Source organism: Dendrobates tinctorius, unplaced genomic scaffold (genome assembly GCF_039654945.1).
Source record: "Dendrobates tinctorius isolate UK_male_01 unplaced genomic scaffold, ASM3965494v1 ptg000456l, whole genome shotgun sequence".
NCBI lineage: Eukaryota > Metazoa > Chordata > Amphibia > Anura > Dendrobatidae > Dendrobates > Dendrobates tinctorius.
The window spans coordinates 254,810-276,782 of record NW_027362118.1 but is presented as its reverse complement, the minus strand read 5'-3'; the positions used below and the strand labels follow the sequence as shown (position 1 = coordinate 276,782).

The 21,973-nt window shown below is 48.2% G+C and overlaps 1 protein-coding gene across 1 annotated transcript; it reads right to left on the bottom strand.

Annotated features, from left to right (window-relative positions):
* Positions 1–12,884: 12,884 nt before the first annotated feature.
* On the bottom strand, positions 12,885–13,523 carry LOC141077547 (oocyte zinc finger protein XlCOF29-like). Its single transcript, XM_073564549.1, has 2 exons — positions 13,242–13,523; positions 12,885–13,115 (listed from the first exon to the last, which is right to left on the bottom strand). The coding sequence occupies exons 1-2, from the start codon at positions 13,317–13,319 to the stop codon at positions 12,885–12,887; spliced, it is 309 nt and encodes a 102-aa protein (XP_073420650.1). The 5' UTR covers positions 13,320–13,523.
* Positions 13,524–21,973: the final 8,450 nt, after the last annotated feature.

Here is a 21,973-nt window from a genome sequence, read left to right as displayed (position 1 = left end):
CAAAAAGAGGTGTAAAAGGGAACCTGGAAACTATAGGCCGGTAAGCTTAACATCTGTTGTGGGTAAAATTTTTGAAGGGTTTCTAAGGGATACCGTTATGGAATATCTCAATGTTAATAAATGTTTAACTCCATATCAACATGGATTTATGAAGGATCGCTCCTGTCAGACTAACCTGATCAGCTTCTATGAGGATGTAAGCTCTCAAATGGACCCAGGAGAATCATTGGATGTCATTTCTCTCGACTTCACTAAAGCATTTGACACTGTCCCACATAAAAGATTGGTAAGTAAGATGAGAAAGCTTGGGCTAGGGGAGAATGTGTGTAGATGGGTAGGTAGCTGGCTTAGTGATAGAAAACAAAGAGTGGTTATTAATTGTGCATACTCAGATTGGGCCAGGTGTTATGAATGAGTCACCGGAGGAGGAAAAAACAAAAATGCAAGCTAAGTCCAGAAAACAGGAGAGGTTGGTAGCTAGCGGATTGCAGACCCCTTGTTAGGAATCTGTGTCCTGCCATACGTATGCAGAGATCCAGATACTCACATTTGTCTCCAGAGTCCTTTCAGCCAGCTTCTGTGCATGCTCCCATTGGAGTTCAGGAGTCAGGTGCTCAGGTCCTGCTCCTGATTCCATTGGTTCAGCTCAGGGCTCTGGAGATTTCCGGAAGGTCCCGGTCACTATAAAAAGTGCGCATGACTGTTCCGCCATGCGCTAGTATTTTTCATACTGCTGCTGCGTGTATAGTGATGGATGCTTGGACTGGTGACTGACTTATTATGAAACCCCTTCCCTCTGATAATACGTTTGTGTGAGTGATTGGGCATCAGCCAGTATTAGTGCCAGCGTGCTCAAGCTTCATCTCTGCCAGCAGCTAGCATCCTGCATCGCGCTTGCAGCATAGCTGTGCTTTTCCTGCGGCTCAGTTAACGCTGCGCTGCGGTTGCAGTTTCTTGGACGTTCACAGTTGCAACGTTCCGCTTTTCAGTTTACGGTAGGTCTAGATGGAGTAGTCCTGACGTCTAAGGCTACTCCAGTGACTTTTAAATACCGTGTCTGCTCCGCTGGAGTCTGTGACCTAGAACAGACTCAGCGGTTTTGCATGCTTTAAAGCTTGCAGCTCTGTGTCTCTAACAGAGCTTGCTTTAGTGCACTGGGTGCAGGTAGAACCCTGTGCACATTACCGCCCTTGTGCTCTGCCTCTCTAGCAGCACTTTTTACACCTGCCGCACGGTGGACCCCGGGTGGCGAACACCCTTTAATTATATTTTTATTTAGCGTGTTCCACCGTCCCTAACCCCCCTGATCCTATTCACAACAACTAACAGTAGCCGTGGAGCGTTCCTATGGTGGTCCAAGATGCCTCTTCACAGCCGGAGAACTAAATAAGCCTAAAGAAAGAAAGGGGAAATCTAAACTGCCCCAGAGCAGACCCCAAAGCAATAGACAGCCCCCAACATGTATTGTCAGTGAAAACAGATGAAAACACAAACACAGACAGAAAGACAGGCAGAGCAAACAATGGGGCCCAACTAACTAGATAGGAAAGGACAGAAAAGATGCTGGCTGCAATCCGCAAAAACCCTGCCAAAAATGTCCCAACACGTCTGAGAGGAAAAAACGGCCCTGAAGTCACTAGACTTCAAAATCCCTATATCAGCACTCCGATATATTCTGAAGACAGAGCAAAAGAGATTTAACCGATCAGGGACAAAAATGGAAATTCAGCAGAGCCCCAGCCGGGGCTGGCAGAACACAAAACTAAGCAAATCAGACAAAATCTTATGGAACAATAACAGAGCAAAACTTAGCTTTAGAAGACAGGAACTGAACTGGAGGCCAGAGCTCAGAGCAGAGAAATCACCAGCAACCCTACAGGGCGTCGGCTGCCTTATATCCACTCAGAGATTCCGGATGTCCAATCGCAATCCCCCTGTTCAGGTGACAGGTTTCTCCCATCCAAATCAGTTTCACCACCTCCTTTCACCAGCAGAGGGAGTTCATTGGACATCAAAGGTGAACGAGAAAATGAGCTCACAACAGTACCACCCCCTTGAGGAGGGGTCACCGAACCCTCATCCACGCCACCAGGCCGATCAGGATGGGCCCGATGAAAAGCACGAACCATTCTTTCGGCATGAATATCAGATGCTAAGACCCAAGAATTATCCTCCTGGCCATAACCCTTCCACTTAACCAGATACTGGAGTCTCCGTCTAGCCAGACGAGAATCCAGTATCTTCTCAACCTCATATTCCACAATACCTTCAACCAATACAGGGTCAGGAGGTGCCACCACAGGAACTACTGGTTCAACAAACCTCTTCAACAGAGACTTATGAAACACGTTATGGATCTTAAATGTAACAGGAAGAGCCAATCGAAAAGAGACCGGATTAAGAATCTCCAAAATCTTGTAAGGTCCAATAAATCTAGGTTTAAACTTTGGAGAAGCCACTTTCATAGAGATATTCTTTGATGACAACCAAACCATATCACCCACCTTAAACCGGGGACCAATCGTCCTATGCCGGTTGGAAAACCGCTGGGCCTTTTCCTGGGAGAGAGACAACTTATCCACCACTTGGTCCCAAATCTGGTGCATTCTCTCCACCACAGTGTCAACACCTGGGCAGGCAGAAGACTCCACCTGCCCTGAAGAGAATCGAGGATGAAACCCAAAGTTACAAAAAAAAGGTGACATCAAAGTGGCAGAACTAGATCTATTATTTAAAGCAAATTCGGCCAAAGGCAAAAATGAGACCCAATCATCCTGATCAGTAGAGATAAAACATCTCAAATAAGACTCCAAAGTCTGGTTTGTTCTTTCCGTCTGCCCATTGGTCTGAGGGTGAAACGCAGAGGAGAAGGACTACTGAATTCCCAGCTTGGAACAAAAAGTCCTCCAAAATCTAGAGACAAACTGAACTCCTCTGTCAGATACAATGTTCATAGGAATCCCATGCAAGCGAACCACCTGTTGCAAAAACAAGGGCACCAACTCTGAGGAAGATGGCAACTTAGGGAGTGGTACAAGATGGACCATCTTAGAGAATCTATCACAAATCACCCAGATAAGTCATTCTCTGAAAGACAGGCAGATCAGAAATAAAACCCATTGAAATATGGGTCCATGGCCTCCTGGGCAAAGGCATCAACAACCCACTAAAGCGAGAGCAAGGTTTAGACCGGAAGCAAGTCCCACAGGACTGCACAAAATTCCTGACATCACGAGATAAGGCGGGCCACCAAAAAGATCGACTCACCAAATCTCTAGTACCAAAAATACCTGGATGACCAGCCAATGCGGTGCAATGAACTTCAGACATTACTCTCTTCCTCCACTGGTCAGGAACATACAATTTTCCAATGGGACAACGCTCAGGTTTGTCCTCCTGAAACTCTTCCAGAGCACGTCTCAAATCGGGCGAGATGGCAGAAAGAACTACCCCCTCACCTAAGATGGTAGCAGACTTGGTCTCAATAGGAGAATCAGTAAAGAAACTCCTAGAGAGGGCGTCTGCCTTGACATTCTTAGTGCCCGGAAGAAAAGAGACCACAAAATCAAAACGTGTGAAAAACAAGGCCCACCTAGCCTGTCTAGGATTCAAGCGTTTGGCCGACTCAAGGTAAATCAAATTCTTGTGGTCAGTGAGGACCACGACTTGATGTCTAGCTCCCTCCAACCAATGTCTCCACTCCTCAAATGCCCATTTCATGGCTAACAGTTCCCGATTACACACATCATAGTTGCGTTCAGATGGGGAGAACTTTTGGGAAAAGAAAGCACAGGGATTCATTTTAGATGTTACCAGATCTTTTTGGGACAAAACAGCTCCTGCACCAATCTCTGAAGCGTCCACCTCTACCTGAAACGGGAGTGAGACATCAGGTTGCCGCAAAACTGGAGCAGAAGTGAACCTCCGCTTCAGCTCCTGAAAAGAAGAAACAGCCTCTGGAGACCAATTCAGCACATCAGCACCCTTCTTAGTCAAATCAGTCAATGGTTTGGCAATACCAGAAAAATTAGCTATAAATTTATGATAAAAATTAGCAAAACCCAAAAACTTCTAGACAGCCTTCAAAGAGGTGGGCTGAACCCAATCATAAATGGCCTGTACCTTGGCCGGGTCCATTTCAATAGTTGACGGAGACAAAATAAATCCCAAAAATGAAATCCTCTGTACACCAAAAAGGCATTTCGATCCCTTGACATACAGGGAATTCTCCCTCAAAATCCGGAACACAGTCCGAACATGTTCCACATGAGAGTCCCAATCCTTGGAAAAGATCAAAATATCATCCAGATAGATGATCAAAAATGTATCCACAAAGTCTCGGAAAATATAATTCATGAAGCACTGGAAGACAGAAGGGGCATTAGTGAGCCCAAAAGGCATCACCAGGTACTCAAAATGTCCCTCCGGAGTATTAAACGCCGTCTTCCATTCATCCCCATGCTTAATGCGAATAAGATTATACGCCCCCCTGAGGTCAAGCTTGGTAAACCAGCAAGCACCTTTAACTCTGGAGAATAGATCAGAAATCAGGGGTAACGGATACTGATATTTAACAGTAATTTTGTTGAGGGAACGATAGTCAATACAAGGCCTTAATGAACCATCTTTCTTGGCCACGAAAAAAAAACCAGCACCAAAGGGAGAAGAGGATGGTCTAATATGACCCTTCTCCAACGACTCCTTAATATAAGATCGCATATCCTCATGCTCGGGTACAGATAAATTGAAAAGTCGACCCTTGGGAAATTTACACCCAGGGCTCAGCTCAATTGCACAGTCATAACTCCTATGAGGAGGCAAAGACGCAGACTTACTCTCACTAAATACATCATAAAAATCAGCCAAATAGTCAGGAACATCATGCGACTGTGGAGAGGTGGAGAAAACAGGAGTGTCACTAAGAGCACACTGACAACCCCAACTCACCACAGACACAGATTTCCAATCCACAACTGGATTATGGATTTGCAAACAGGGAAACCCCAGAACAATGGTATCATGCAAATTATGCCACACCAAAAATCTGCAATTTTCTTGATGGTCTTGGGCGACCCGCATTACCACCTGGGTCCAAAACTGAGGTTTTTCTTCGCCAAAGGAGTAGCATCAATACTCCTCAAAGGGATAGGAGTCCGCAGAGGTGCCATAGGAAACCCACAAAGTTTAGCAAAATCCAAGTCCATCAGGTTCAGAGCCGCTCCTGAATCCACAAAAGTCTTAGCGGAAAATGTGGACAGGGAGCAGATCAGAGTAATTGCCAGAAGAAACTTAGTTGTGCACACCCACAGCAAATGTGTGTGCAAAATGTTTCTCTCGTTTAAGGCAGACAGAAATATTATGAGAGGCATCTCCACAGAAAAAACACAGTTTATTATGCCTTCTGAACTCCTGACGTTGCGCCCTAGACAAAACTCTATCACACTGCATAGGTTCAGACATTTGTTCAACAGGTGGCAACATTTCTCGTGTAATTTTACGTTCACGTAAACGCCGATCAACCTGAATGGCTAATGACATAGAATCATCAAGACCGGAGGGAACAGGAAATCCCACCATAGTATCTTTTACGGTTTCTGACAAACCCTTCCGAAAGAGAGCTGCCAAGGCACCATCATTCCAGGTAGTAAGGACCGCCCACTTTCAGAATTTTTGACAGTACAACTCTGCAGAATCCTGACCCTGGCTCAATGCCAACAGGGCTTTTTCAGCTCGATCAATAGCATTAAGTTCATCATACAACAACCCCAAGGCTTGAAAATATGCGTCCACATTAGTTAGAATAGGATCATCAGGTGTCAAAGAAAACGGGGATCGCCGTGCAGCAAAGAGATGACAATTTTAACCTGCTGCGCAGAGCTCCCCAATGAGCTAGGTTTCAAGACAAGAAATAATTTACAATTATTCTTAAAATTCAAAAATTTAGACCGATCCCCAAAAAACACATCAGGAGTAGGGATCTTTGGTTCAGCAGCACGTGAATGAGCAAGATAGGCAGAAATTCCCCACACTTCAGCAGCGAGCTGCTCCACACGATCAGAAAAAATTCCTCCTACGGCCCCAGAGAAAAAGAGGAAAAAAATATACATTAAAAAAAAAAAAAATTCTGACACTTTTTTTTTTTTTACAATTCTTTCCTGCTATTGAGTACCCTAGAATCTGCGGTATGGCTGGTGATTCTGTTATGAATGAGTCACCGGAGGAGGAAAAAACAAAAATGCAAGCTAAGTCCAGAAAACAGGAGAGGTTGGTAGCTAGCGGATTGCAGACCCCTGATCCTATTCACAACAACTAACAGTAGCCATGGAGCATTCCTACGGTGGTCCTAGATGGCTCTTCACAGCCGGAGAACTAAATAAGCCTAAAGAAAGAAAGGGGAAATCTAAACTGCCCCAGAGCAGACACCAAAGCAATAGACAGCCCCCAACATGTATTGTCGGTGAAAACAGATGAAAACACAAACGTAGACAGAAAGACTGGCAGAGCAAACGATGGGGCCCAACTAACTAGATAGGAAGGACAGAAAAGATGCTGGCTGCAATCCGCAAAAACCCTACCAAAAATGTCCCAACACGTCTGATAGGAAAAAACGTCCCTGAAGTCACTAGACTTCAAAATCCCTATATCAGCACTCAGGTATATTCTGAAAACAGAGCAAAGAGATTTAACCAATCAGGGACAAAAATGGAAATTCAGCAGAGCCCCAGCCGGGGCTGGCAGAACACAAAACTAAGCAAATCAGACAAAATCTCATGGAACAATAACAGAGCAAAACTTTGCTTTAGAAGACAGGAACTGAACTGGAGGCCAGAGCTCAGAGCAGAGAAATCACCAGCAAACCTACAGGGCGTCGGCTGCCTTATATCCACTCAGAGATTCCGGATTTCCAATCGCAATCCCCCTGTTCAGGTGACAGGTTTCTCCCATCCAAATCAGTTTCACCACCTCCTTTCACCAGCAGAGGGAGTTAATCGGACATCAAAGGTGAACGAGAAAATGAGCTCACAACAACCAGGGTTACTAGTGGGGTACCACAGGGTTCTGTATTGGGCCCCCTACTATTTAATATATTTATTAATGATCTAGTGGATGGCTTACACAGTAAAATATCAGTATTTGCAGATGATACAAAACTATGTAAGGTAGTTAACACAAAGAAGGACAGTTTGCAACTACAGACAGATTTGAGTAAATTGGAGAATTGGGCTGAAAAATGGCAAATGAGGTTTAACACAGATAAGTGTAAGGTTATGCACATGGGAAGGAGAAACAGATGCTATAATTACTTACTAAATGGGAAACTGCTGGGGAAATCAGGCATGGAAAAAGACTTAGGCATCTTAGTCAATAAGAAGCTAAATTGGAGTGCCCAGTGTCAGGCAGCTGCCACCAAAGCAAATAGGGTCATGGTATGCATTAGAAGAGGTCTGGGGACACGAGATGAAAACATAATTCTCCCTCTGTACAAATCACTCGTCAGACCACACTAGGAGTATTGTGTGTAATTTTGGACGCCGATGCTCAAGAAAGACATTACTGAACTTGAAAGGGTTCAAAGGCGGGCTACTAAAATGATAAATGGAGTTGGTTCACTACAATACCCAGAAAGGTTATCAAAATTAGGTCTATTTACTCTAGAAAAGAGAAGACTTAGGGGAGAACTAATAAATATGTTCAAGTATATCAGAGGGCAATACAGAGATCTCTCCAATGAACTGTTTGTACCAAGGACTGTGACAAGAACAAGGGGGCATTCTCTTCGTTTGGAGGAAAGACAATTTCTGCACCAGCATAGAAGAGGGTTCTTCACGGTAAGAGCAGTGAGGCTCTGGAGTTCTCTTCCTGAGGAAGTGGTGATGGCCAACTCACTGAATGAATTTAAGAAAGGAATGGATGCTTTTCTTGTGAGTAACAGTATAGAAGGTTACGAATAACAGAATATTATAGGTAGATGGTTGACCCAGCTTAGGGGAAGGAATTTTTTTCCCTATGGAGAAAATTGGCTTCTACTCTGTGGGTTTTTTGCCTTCCCCAGGATCAACAATGCAGAACAGCTGCACTAAAAATAGGCTGAACTAGATGGACATAAGGTCTTCCTTCAGCCTTCAAAACTATGTTACTATGTTACTATGACTAAGAAGAGATGATTTCCTCACAAAACATTTCCCACATTCTGAAGAGGAGAAAGGATTCTCCCCCGTGTGAGTTCTTTGATGCTTAAACAAATCTGATTTCCAGTTAAAATACTTCTCACATTCTGAACAGGAAAAAGGCTTCTCCCCTGTGTGAGTTCTTTGGTGCTTAATCAAATTTGATTTCTGGGTAAAACATTTCCCGCATTCTGAACAGGAAAAAGGCTTCTCGCCTGTGTGGGTTCTATGGTGACTAACCAAATCTGATTTCTGGTTAAAACATTTCCCACATTCTGAACAGGAAAAAGGTTTCTCGCCTGTGTGAGTTTTATGGTGAGTAACAAAATGTGATTTATGTGCAAAACATTTCCCTCATTCTGAACAGGAAAAAGGCTTCTCCCCTGTGTGGGTTCTATGGTGATTAGCCACATATGATTTCTTTGTAAAACATTTCCCACATTCTGAACAGGAAAAAGGCTTCTCCCCCGTGTGAGTTCTTTGGTGCTTAAACAAATCTGATTTCTGGATAAAACATTTCCCACATTCTGAGCAGGAAAAAGGCTTCTCCCCTGTGTGAGTTCTTTGGTGCTTAAACAAATCTGATTTCTGGCTAAAACATTTCCAACATTCTGAACAGGAAAAAAGCTTCTCCCCTGTGTGAGTTTTCTGGTGTGTAACAAAATTAGATTTCTTGTTAAAACATTTCCCACATTCTGAACATGAAAAAGGCTTCTCCCCTGTGTGAGTTATTTGGTGTGTAACAAGATTCCCTTTATGGTTAAAACATTTCCCACATTCTGAACATGAAAAAGGCTTCTCTCCTGTGTGAGTTTTCTGGTGTGTAACAAAATTAGATTTCTGGTTAAAACATTTCCCACATTCTGAACAGCAAAAAGGTTTCTCCCCTGTGTGAGTTCTTTGGTGCTTATCCAAATGTGATTTCTTTGTACAGCATTTCCCACATTGTGAACAGGAAAATCTATTGTCTGTTATGTGAATTTTTTCATGTGTAAGACAAGTCTTTTCAAGAAAACTATTTCCATATTCTGAATATGAAAATAGCTCCTTTCCTTTAGAATCAATTAATTTTTTAATGCTTATATCGTGACTTTGATTTTTCTTAGTAGTTGGTAATGAACCAAAAGATGGGACCTGTTTCAAAGTATTAGATGACAGATCTTGGCTATGAAGGGATGATGGTATATCTGGAGTAATGGCATTAACTTCAATTGGGTCCTGTGATATCTCAAGATCATCAGATTTAAAAATTGAAGATGTCAGCGTTCCCTCTGATCTCCTGGTACAGTCATCTGCTAAAAATAAAACCAATTAATAATTTTGAATAAAATATCTTCACATTTTATACTTTTGAACATTTCTACTTAAGCTGTCCATAAAAAATACAAGCTTTTTAAAAATACTGAATTATTCTCCAAGACAATGACAGTTCACAGTCTAATCGAAAGCCTCATAGCATGAACCAGCGCATCATGGTGTTCAATGGTTTGTTCATTCTGCTTCCCAAACATGGAATAAAAAGCCAACAAACAATGTTATATAGGTAAAAATTATACCAATAAAACTTCTTCTCATCTCACGGAAACACAAGACACCACTAAGGTCCATCATCTGTCAGAGGAAAACCAAAAGGTTTCCACAATATTTGTGGGTCAAAAGCTCTTGAAAAGCAACATGGCTTCCATAAACCAATCCAGCAATATCCGCTCTCCCAAAGTCAAATATCCACTCTCTTCTGAGCCTTGTAGTGCGCCCAAACCATATTTAGCATCCATATATTGGGCATTACTATAGTGAGACGAACCCACTTAATTTACGGTGTGTGTTTCCTGGAGCACAATCTGGGCATTATGTGTTGGATAATAAAATGGCAAATGTGCAATTTTCATGTTGCAACATCCAGTGCGAGCTAATTTCCGTAAAGTGTCACTACTCCCATAGAATAATTCACTGAGGGTTATAATTTCCATAATGGAGTCACTTTATGGGGATTTCTACGGCTTCAGTTTCCTGTAATTTTGTTATATTAGGGCATCAGCAGATGGTGTGTCCCCTCTCCCCTGGAATCTGCTCCTGCGATGTTTGATTCCATCACCAAGCAGCGCCTTATTTATTGTGCAGGCGTTGCTGGTAATAGAAGAGACGTTGAAACCAGAAGCTCTGGGTGGCGCTGGCTCTGTCCAGCCACTAAGATTAGGGTGCCTGAGACCAGTAGTTTCATCCAGCCTGGCAGTATGGGTTTGTGTGCTGTCCAGCAATCTGGTAGCAATCTGCTACCTGCTTAAGCCAATTAGAAAGCACCAAACCCTCCTAAAGCTTGAAGCATATTCCTGGAATCTGCCAGATACAGCCTTGTTCTCCTCTGGTTCAGTCCTCTGTGCTCAGCTGGTGTATTTGTTTCCTGGTGTAATCCCAGCCCGCTTACTGACTACACTTGTGTCTTCTGATTTTGTACTTTCTCTGCCCTCCTGGTTATGACCAACTACCTGACTATTCTTCTTACCATCTCGCTCCACAGAATAGCAGGTAACACCATGGCCCAAGCCTAGGGGTCTCTGTGTAAGTCCAGATCCATGAAGAGGGGTTAAAGGATGATGCGCAAGGCAATCACTGGGATCTAGGAAAATAGAGTAGATAGAGCCAAGCCTTCTCGTGGTGGCCATCTTCTGATCTGCCAGGTGATCACTAACAGTGCTCCCAATACATCGTGTCTGCAAACTATTCCATCAAGATCTGTGTACGAATAGCTAAATGGCGCTCCTTCCTTTCTTAACCCTACCATGTGCCCAGAGAGTAGTGTACAACCATATATAGGGGATTGTTGGATTCAAGAGACATTGGAGAATAATTTGTAAGGTGCATTTGTTTCCTATTATCCTGGTGAAAACTCTCTGGGTAATTAGAGTATGGGGCTCGGTGGTTCTTGGCAATCTAAACTATCGTAAGGGCCAATATTTTCCATCAGATGAGTTTCAAGAAGAAAGATTAGACATTCATAGAGAACTTTTTATAATAGTGCAGAGCTGAGGTGTCTTAAATTTAGATCTCAGCCATTTGGCAGAGGTAATGGAGACTTATTTTAAAGGCTACCAGGTAGTTGCAGACTCACATAAGTGAGGCAGGCCGATCCCACAATCATCAGACTACCATACAAAATGAACCTGTACAAAAAGAACTAGAATAAAAAAACATGTTGGAGGTATTTTTTGGATTATAAGACACTCTGGATTATAAGACACACCCCAAATTTTGAGGAGAAAAATAGGAATATTTTTTTTTAATAACATGGTGGCGCTTCTTATAATCCATGCGTCTTACTGCTATGGTGAAGCGGGGTCCCAGGGTCACTGCTGGAGGAGGCAGGAGTGGGGAGTGATGCTGCAGGCCGCAGGGTGGGATGAGGGGGTGTCCGATGAGCAGTGCCCCGCTGCGAGTGTTTGGTGCTGCTGGGGTGCCTGGCGATGCTGCCCAGGGTGGCCACCGCCAATGCTGCTGCCGCTGCTCTGGGTGTCCGCCGCTGCTGCTGCCTGGAGAGTCCGCCGCTGCGGGGGGGATTCTGCTGACTTTTCGTGAAAGTCCAGAGCCCCCCGCATGTCCGTGGTTTCCTCCTGTGTGGTGGACTCTGTGAATATGGCTGCCGGGGGGCGGCACATGCGCAGATGGAGATCTCGGTAACAAGATCTCAGGATATGAGATTTCAGCCCTGAAATTAGATCTCAGGATTCTATGAAGCCAACAGCATCATTACCCTCCGCTTTCTCTTATAGGCCAATCATAATATTTTTCATCAAGTGATTTTCTATCTTGTCAGCACATTCTACATACGCTGTCATTTGGCTTTATAGTTACATATCTGGGCAGGTAACGGTCAGCGTCTCCTAATCCCAGAGGGTAGGTGGTTCCTCCAGGTCGTAAGTTCTATAGAAAAGGGCTTTCGATGTCCAAAGTCATTTGAACAGTTTTGGGTGGAGGAGAATGTTGTGGTCTAGAGGCAAAATGGTGACCATGGTAATACGGCCGGACTACACCACCGATAAAGCAGCCACAGCCGGTGACTGAGAGGAATCTGTGACTTCTCTGCATTCAGTGGTTACTACTCACCTGGGTAGTCATATGTGGGAATCTCCTCTTTACACCACTCATCACCCCTCACATATGTCTCTGTAGTATTAATATGGGTCAGATCTTCACCCTGAAACAAATATTGTAAAAGTCACAGACAGATGGAGAAGTCCCATCTATGATCAGCTCTAATCCTGCCATCTCCACCGCTCTCATTACACAAGTATAAAACATATAATACTGGTGGATAAAACAAGACTGAGCACAAGACCTTCACAGCCGTCTACACATCATAGGGGAGATCTCCTGACACCTTCTCTCCATCTACCTGATGATCCTGAGGAGCACTGGGATCTTCTTGGTTACAGTCCTGTGGAAGAAGAGGACGGGGACATCTCTCTGGTGTTGTCCTCTTACTGGATAGATCTGGAGGAAACACATACAGGGACTGAATTCATTCTCTACATACAGATAATTATAGGCCGTGTGTATTTAGTCCTGTCTATTACCTGGTGATGTGAGGGGCTGGGGAACCTCCATTATGACGTTCTTGTACAGATCTCTGTGTCCTTCTAAATACTCCCACTCCTCCATGGAGAAATAGACAGCGACATCCTGACACCTTATAGGAACCTGACACATACAATGATACCGTCATCCCCCCAATCCCTTCATAGTGTTACTGTATAATGTCCCAGCATTCCCAGCAGTCTCTCCTCTCTCAATCATCTTGTAGGTGAGTTCTAGGATCTTCTGGTCATTGATGTCCTCATGGATCAGGGGGTGAGGTGGAGGCCCCGTGATTGGGCTCAGGGGTCTTCCACATCCCTCAGACACAGGGTCCTGACAGCGATCACTAGAGGTCTTCTTCACCACTGTGTAATCCTGGTTATGGAGAGACACAGTAATAAATCTCACTACAGACATTTCCAGAGTCCTCACCTCTCCAGTTCTGTCCATCTGTTATTCCCATAGATAATGATGTAATGTGACGTCATCAGAATCTCTCACCTCTCCAGTGAGACGGAAAAGGATCTCTAGGGTGAGGTGTAACATCCTCTCCGCCATCTTGTCTCTGTCCATATCCATCCTTGATGGGTAAATCAGGAAAATTCTCTTCTGTAGAAGATCTTCACTGAGAGGATCCGATATTGTAGAGACCTGAATGAGAAGAAGATGATCCGATGTAACATCATAAGAATCCTGTGTAATAATACAATTACTGGAGATAATAAGGGAAACATATGAGGAGATTTATTATCTTACAGGGTTTAGTTTTCTCCCCTGACATCTACTAATAAAACCTATATATTTAGGCCACAGACAACAAGCAGTTTCCTCCTCGGAGTCGGCAGCTGAACACGTTCCTCATAGACTCATCTTCCATAACGCTAATTCTCGTCTCATTACCGACACTGGAATCGGCATTAGCAATACTGCAGGAGAGATTCATTACACGCGACATGAGAAATAACTCCTTCATGATGAGGACGACATCTTCATCTTCTACTGCGGCTCTAGAGACAGATGTGGCCAGAGTCGGTCACTGCCTCCATCCCCACCGGCCGTCTATATGAAGGTTTCCCGTCTTCCCCGCACTGGAATCTTCTCTCCCGTTAGATCTCAGCTCTGAGTCACACACAGAAGTTTGAGGCTTTTCTGGAAGAACAGGACAGGAGAGATCTGAGGCCGATGTCTCCATGTACAGGGTTTCCCCTCGGGATAAGAGGCTTTTCTATCCCTTTCCCCCAATTAGAGGGGACACCTGTGGATATCGGGGTCTTTACCGGCTGCAGTCCTGGGGGGATTTACTCGGTAACGTGGACGTTGGACAAACGTCACCATCAATTCCCATCAGAGTGAAGGAACATCGCTCCTCTATTCAGCTCTATGGATCCAGGATGAAATCCACTGCGGCCCCTGCAAGAAAAGAGCGAAGTCTGGTGAGACCCCCGAGGCCGGAGATTTCTACAGCTGCTCTGTGCGCACAGGACCTGTGATGAGGTCACAGGAGGGGAGGAGTCAGGGGTCAGGTCACATGATCAGGGGCCTCAGTGTGTGCAGGACTTTGAAGTTTATGTGTGGGGTCAAGAGGGGTTTACAGGGTGGATGTAGAAAAGCCGTGTGTGTACGAGGTGTACGGAGCGGAGCCGTGTGTGTACGAGGTGTACGGAGCGGAGCCATGTGTGTACGAGGTGTACGGAGCGGAGCCCTGTGTGTACGAGGTGTACGGAGCGGAGCCATGTGTGTACGAGGTGTACGGAGCGGAGCCCTGTGTGTACGAGGTGTACGGAGCGGAGCCATGTGTGTACGAGGTGTACGGAGCGGAGCCATGTGTGTACGAGGTGTACGGAGCGGAGCCGTGTGTGTGTGGGGAAGGTGACTTTACGGACAGATGTGACTGGTAGAAGGAGGGGACGGTTTGTGCACTAGGGACAGAGATTGACAGGTTAGAGAGGTAACAGTAGGGAAAGACAGAAAAGGGAGTGCAGTACTGTGAAATGACCACAAGATGGCAGGGGAGAGTAGTACAGGACTTTACATCAGCTTAGGGCTATAGAAACTGCATAGTCATGGGGGGCGGGGAGATAGGAGCCGGGGTGGGAAATTCCCCTGTGAGAGGGGATAAATAGAAGAAGGCGGGGCTCCAGGAGAGTCTAGTCCCGGGAGGAGCTCAGAAGAAGACGGAGAAAGTGAGAAGAGCTCGGCCAGGGGGACGGACAAATGAGAGACAGTCAGGGGGTGGCCCTGACCTGACGGACTGCAGGACAGGCAAGGAGAAGAGACAGTCAGGGGGAGACCCTGACTCAACGGACCGCAGGACAGACGAGGCCCCGGGGGTACCGATTCGAAGACGACCTCGGGCAGGTGAAGCGCTGGGGGTAGATTGGTCTAGGACAGCCCCCAGTGAAAGATCCGCGAGGTGCATTACTGGAGCTGAAGAATAGGTACCCGGGCCTGGTGATACAGTGGTGTAAAGAAGCTGCGGTGCGTGTTTGGTGGTCGTCAGAGGACGACAAATAAATCCGGAACTGTTACAAGTGGAAGTGGAAGCTGTCTCCGTCTCGTCTTTGCCTCGTCTGGTAAGCAGTGGTCCACCCCCCTAGCCCAGCCCCCTACCACATGTGTACGAGGTGTACGGAGCGGAGCCGTGTGTGTACGAGGTGTACGGAGCGGAGCCGTGTGTGTACGAGGTGTACGGAGCGGAGCCCTGTGTGTACGAGGTGTACGGAGCGGAGCCGTGTGTGTACGAGGTGTACGGAGCGGAGCCATGTGTGTACGAGGTGTACGGAGCGGAGCCGCGTGTGTGTGGGGAAGGTGACTTTACGGACAGATGTGACTGGTAGAAGGAGGGGACGGTTTGTGCACTAGGGACAGAGATTGACAGGTTAGAGAGGTAACAGTAGGGAAAGACAGAAAAGGGAGTGCAGTACTGTGAAATGACCACAAGATGGCAGGGGAGAGTAGTACAGGACTTTACATCAGCTTAGGGCTATAGAAACTGCATAGTCATGGGGGGCGGGGAGATAGGAGCCGGGGTGGGAAATTCCCCTGTGAGAGGGGATAAATAGAAGAAGGCAGGGATCCAGGAGAGTCTAGTCCCGGGAGGAGCTCAGAAGAAGACGGAGAAAGTGAGAAGAGCTCGGCCAGGGGGACGGACAAATGAGAGACAGTCAGGGGGTGGCCCTGACCTGACGGACTGCAGGACAGGCAAGGAGAAGAGACAGTCAGGGGGAGACCCTGACTCAACGGACCGCAGGACAGACGAGGCCCCGGGGGTACCGATTCGAAGACGACCTCGGGCAGGTGAAGCGCTGGGGGTAGATTGGTCTAGGACAGCCCCCAGTGAAAGATCCGCGAGGTGCATTACTGGAGCTGAAGAATAGGTACCCGGGCCTGGTGATACAGTGGTGTAAAGAAGCTGCGGTGCATGTTTGGTGGTCGTCAGAGGACGACAAATAAATCCAGAACTGTTACAAGTGGAAGTGGAAGCTGTCTCCGTCTCGTCTTTGCCTCGTCTGGTAAGCAGTGGTCCACCCCCCTAGCCCAGCCCCCTACCACATGTGTACGAGGTGTACGGAGCGGAGCCGTGTGTGTACGAGGTGTACGGAGCGGAGCCCTGTGTGTACGAGGTGTACGGAGCGGAGCCCTGTGTGTACGAGGTGTACGGAGCGGAGCCGTGTGTGTACGAGGTGTACGGAGCGGAGCCGTGTGTGTACGAGGTGTACGGAGCGGAGCCGCGTGTGTACGAGGTGTACAGAGCGGAGCCGTGTGTGTACGAGGTGTACGGAGCGGAGCCCTGTGTGTACGAGGTGTACGGAGCAGAGCCGTGTGTGTACGAGGTGTACGGAGCGGAGCCGTGTGTGTACGAGGTGTACGGAGGGGAGCCGCGTGTGTACGAGGTGTACAGAGCGGAGCCGTGTGTGTACGAGGTGTACGGAGCGGAGCCCTGTGTGTACGAGGTGTACGGAGCGGAGCCGTGTGTGTACGAGGTGTACGGAGCGGAGCGGAGCCGTGTGTGTACGAGGTGTACGGAGCGGAGCCGTGTGTGTACGAGGTGTACGGAGCGGAGCGGAGCCGTGTGTGTACGAGGTGTACGGAGCGGAGCCCTGTGTGTACGTGTACAGAGCGGAGCCGCGTGTGTACGAGGTGTACGGAGCGGAGCCCTGTGTGTACGAGGTGTACGGCGCGGAGCCGTGTGTATGAGGTGTACGGAGCGGAGCCCTGTGTGTACGAGGTGTACGGAGCGGAGCCGCGTGTGTATGAGGTGTACGGAGCAAAGCCGTGTGTGTACGAGGTGTATGGAGCGGAGCCGCGTGTGTACGAGGTGTACTGAGCGGAGCCGTGTGTACGGAGCGGAGCCGTGTGTGTATAACGTGTACAGAGAGGAGCCGCGTGTGTACGAGGTGTAAGGAGCGGAGCCGTGTGTGTATAACGTGTACGGAGAGGAGCCGTATGTGTACAAGGTGTGCAGAGCGGAGCTGTGTGTGTACGAGGTGTGCAAAGTGGAGCCGTGTGTGTACGAGGTGTACTGAGCAGAGCCATGTGTGTACAGGGTATACAGAGCGGAGCCGCCTTTGTGCGGACACCTCTTTGTACTATGTATATCCCCATCTTCAGTTACAGACTCTTGTGTACACTATACACCCGTATACCCCCAGCTTCAGTCGCAGACCCCTGTGTACACTATACACCCGTATACCCCCAGCTTCAGTCGCAGACCCCTGTGTACACTATACACCCGTATACCCCCAGATCAGTCGCAGACCCCTGTGTACACTATGCACCCGTATACCCCCAGATCAGTCGCAGACCCCTGTGTACACTATACACCCGTATACCCCCAGGTTCAGTCGCAGACCCCTGTGTACACTATACACCCGCATACCCCCAGCTTTAATCGCAGACCCCTGGATACACTGTACACACCCGTATACCCCCAGGTTCACTCGCAGACCCCTGTATACACTGTACACACCCGTATATCCCCAGCTTTGGTCGCAGACCCCTGTATACATTGTACACACCCGTATAGCCCCAGCTTCGGTCGCAGACCCCTCTGTGTACGCTGTATATACCCGTATACCCCCATCTTCAGTCACAGACCCCTCTGTGTACGCTGTATAAACCCGTATACCACCATCTTCAGTCACAGACCCCTCTGTGTACGCTGTATAAACCCGTATACCCCCATCTTCAGTCACAGACCCCTCTGTGTACACTGTATACCCCCAGCTTCGGTCACAGACACGTGTACACTGTATACACCCGTATACCCCCAGGTTCAGTCGCAGACCCCTGTGTACACTGTATACACCCGTATACCACATCTTCGGTTGCAGACCCCTCAGTGTACGCTGTATACACCCGTATACCCCAGCTTCGGTCACAGACCTCTCTGTGTACACCGTATACACCCAGCTTCGGTCGCAGACCCCTGTATACACTGTATAAACCCGTATACCCCCAGGTTCGGTCACAGACCCCTGTGTGTGCACTGTATAAACCCGAATACCCCCATCTTCAGTCACAGACCCCTCTGGGTACGCTGTATAAACCCGTATACCCCCATCTTCAGTCACAGACCCCTGTGTACGCTGTATAAACTCGTATACCCCCATCTTCAGTCACAGACCCCTCTGTGTACACTGTATACACCCGTATACCTCCAGCTTCGGTCACAGACCCCTGTGTACACTGTATACACCCGTATACCCCCAGGTTCAGTCGCAGACCCCTGTGTACACTGTATACACCCGTATACCACATCTTCGGTTGCAGACCCCTCAGTGTACGCTGTATACACCCGTATACCCCCAGCTTTGGTCACAGACTCCTCTGTGTATGCTGTATACCCCCTGCTTCGGTCACAGACCCCTCAGTGTACACTGTATTCACCCGTATACCCCCTGCTTCGGTCACAGACCCCTCAGTGTACACTGTATTCACCCGTATACCCCCAGCTTTGGTCACAGACTCCTCAGTGTACACTGTATGCACCCGTATACCCCAGCTTCGGTCACAGACACCTGTGTACACTGTATACACCCAGCTTCGGTCGCAGACGCCTGTGTACACTGTATTCACCCGTATACCCCCAGCTTCGGTCACAGACCCCTCTGTGTACACTGCATACACCTGTATACCCCAGCTTCAGTCACAGACCCCTGTGTATGCTCTATATACCCATATACCCCCAGCTTTGGTCACAGACCCCATGTCTCTCACACTGTAGAACTGATGCCAGACACACGGTGAAACTGCGGTCGTCCGTCTCTCATCTCTCGCACTTATACTGATAACATAAGATGGAGTCAGACAAACCCTCCTACAAAATGGAAGACCAAAGTCATTACTACAGGACTGTGTGAGAAAGGGATTTATTCTACAAGAAACGCTGGGGCCACAAAAGAGGGAATCCGGGCCCCGTGGCTGGATACTCCGGGCCCCCAGCGTGTTAGGACCAGACGGGGTCTTTGTCCCTGGAGCTTCTCTACTCGGGATAATGAGACTCTGATCTTGGTCATCCGTATGGACAATGGAAATGGAATTACAAAGCTTCTCATAGACTTTCCATGTTAAGCACGGACGGCACATGTACAGCACACGGATGGCACATGTACAGCACACGGACGGCACACGGACAGCACACGGACGGCTCATGTACAGCACACGGACAGCACATTTACGGCACACGGGCGGCACATGTACAACACACGGACGGCACACGGACAGCACACGGACGGCTCATGTACAGCACACGGACAGCACATTTACGGCACACGGGCGGCACATGTATGGCACACGGACAGCACATGTACAACACATGGACGGCACACGTACGGCACACAGACGGCACATGTACAGCACACGGACGGCTTATGTACGGCACACGGACGGCACACGTACAGCACACGGACGGCACACGGACGGCACACGTACATCACACGGATGGCACATGTACAGCACACGGATGGCACATGTACAGCACACGGATGGCACGTTTACACGGACCCATAGACTTGTATTGGCCCTTTGTCATCTGTGCTGCTGGGGAAACACGGACATGAGAGCAGCACCATAAGTCAAATAGGGGACACGTGGCATCTGTGATAAACATGATAGGTCGTGTGAAGGGGCCGTACAGTCACATAATATAAGGTGAAGCCACAAGACCCCTGCAGCTCAGTGCTGAGACTGATGGAGACCCCCACAGCCACAAGACCCTGGCAGCCTATTGCTAAGACTGATGGAGACTGCCAAAGCCACAAGACCACTGCAGCCTAGTCCTAAAACTGACAGAGACTCCAGGAGCCACAAGACCACTGCAGCCCAGTGCTGAGACTGACGGAGACTGCCCGAGCCACAAGACCACTGCAGCCCAGTGCTAAGACTGCCAGAGACCCCCGGGGCCACAAGACCACTGCAGCCCAGTGCTGAGACTAGCAGAGACCCCCGGAGCCACAAGACCCCTGGAGCCTAGTGCTGAGACTGGCAGAGACCCCCGGAGCCACAAGACCACTGCAGCCCAGTGCGGAGACTGGCAGAGACCCCCGGAGCATCAGTGCTGGAGCCGTGGGGGATTTATCAGTTCATGCTAATTATTTTTACATTCTCAGAAATCCCCTGTTGTGTCTGTTCACACTCACCATTGTTGCTGTGGATTGATCTACAGTGTTGGCAGGAAATTTTCTGCTTTTTTGCAGCCTTTTCACTTGCATTTTTGTGTCCCATTCATTTGAACAGGGAAAAAAATGATGCAGAAATGCTGAAAGACGACAGCAACAGATTTATAAAAAAAAAAAGTGACGGTGTCCATGTCTGGCCGGTGTCCTTGTCTGGCCGGTGTCCGTGTCTGGCCGCTGTCTGTGTCTGGCCGCTGTCCGTGTCTAGCCGGTGTCTGTGTCTGGCCGCTGTCCGTGTCTGGCCGGTGTCCGTGTCTGGCTGCTGTAAGTATCTGGCCGGTGTCCGTGTCTGGCCGCTGTCCGTGTCTGGCCGCTGTCCGTGTCTGGCCGCTGTCCGTGTCTGGCTGCTGTACGTGTCTGGCCGGTGTCTGTGTCTGGCCGCTGTCCGTGTCTGGCCGGTGTCCGTGTCTGGCTGCTGTACGTGTCTGGCTGGTGTCCGTGTCTGGCCGGTGTCCGTGTCTGGCCGGAGTCCGTGTCTGGCTGCTGTACATGTCTGGCCGGCGTCCGTGTCTGGTCGGTTTACGTGTCTGGCCGACATCCGTGTCTGGCTGCTCTCCGTCTCTGTCCGCTGTCCATGTCTGGCCGGTGTCCGTGCCTGGCTGCTGTCCGTGCCTGGTTGCTGTCCGTGTCTGGCTGCTGTCCGTGTCTGGCTGCTGTCCGTGTCTGGCTGCTGTCCGTGTCTGGCTGCTGTCCGTGCCTGGCTGCTGTCCGTGCCTGGCTGCTGTCCGTGCCTGGCTGCTGTCCGTGTCTGGCTGCTGTCCATGCCTGGCTGCTGTCCGTGTCTGGCCGCTGTCCGTGTCTGGCTGGTGTCTGTGTGAATTTGTTTTTTTTCTGAAATTGACTGATTTATTTCCTTAGGCCGGGTGCACACGATCAGGAATTGGCAGCGCTTTGGACGCAGCACATGTCCGCTGCCGGCTATTGAACATAGGTGACTCCACATGTGATCACTGAACCGTGCGGATTCACTGCATCCAATACATTGTACGGGTGAGGTTTATCACATCTCCAAAAGATAAATAGACATGTTGTGATCTGGAAAGACGCGCCCCATGTCCGTCTCTAAAGACAGGGAATGTAGATTGTGAGCCTCATTGGGGACAATGCCACTAATGTCTGTAAAGCGCTGTGGAATTAATAGCGCTATATAAATGAGTAAAAATAAATATATAAACTGCGGGGGCTCTGGCCTTCCACAAAATGTCGGCAGAGCCCCCGCAGCACCATACACCCACAGCGACACTACACCTATTATTGCGACTAGAGATGAGCGACTTTGCCTTTTTTCGGGTCGAGTCGGGTTTCGCGAAACCCGACTTTCTCAAAAGTCGGGTCGAGTGAGATCGGCCGACTAACGGAAAAAGTCGGGTTTCGTTCAGACTGAAACACGAAACCCAATGTAAGTCAATGGGGAAGAAAAGTCGGGAGTGAGAAAAAGACAGGAAACACACCTACAGTGCCCATTTGAATGCCAAAACCATAAATTCTTATTCCTGAAGCTTGTCACCCTTTATTTACTTCATAATACAAGTTACGCACTGAAAAATGGGGGTTATT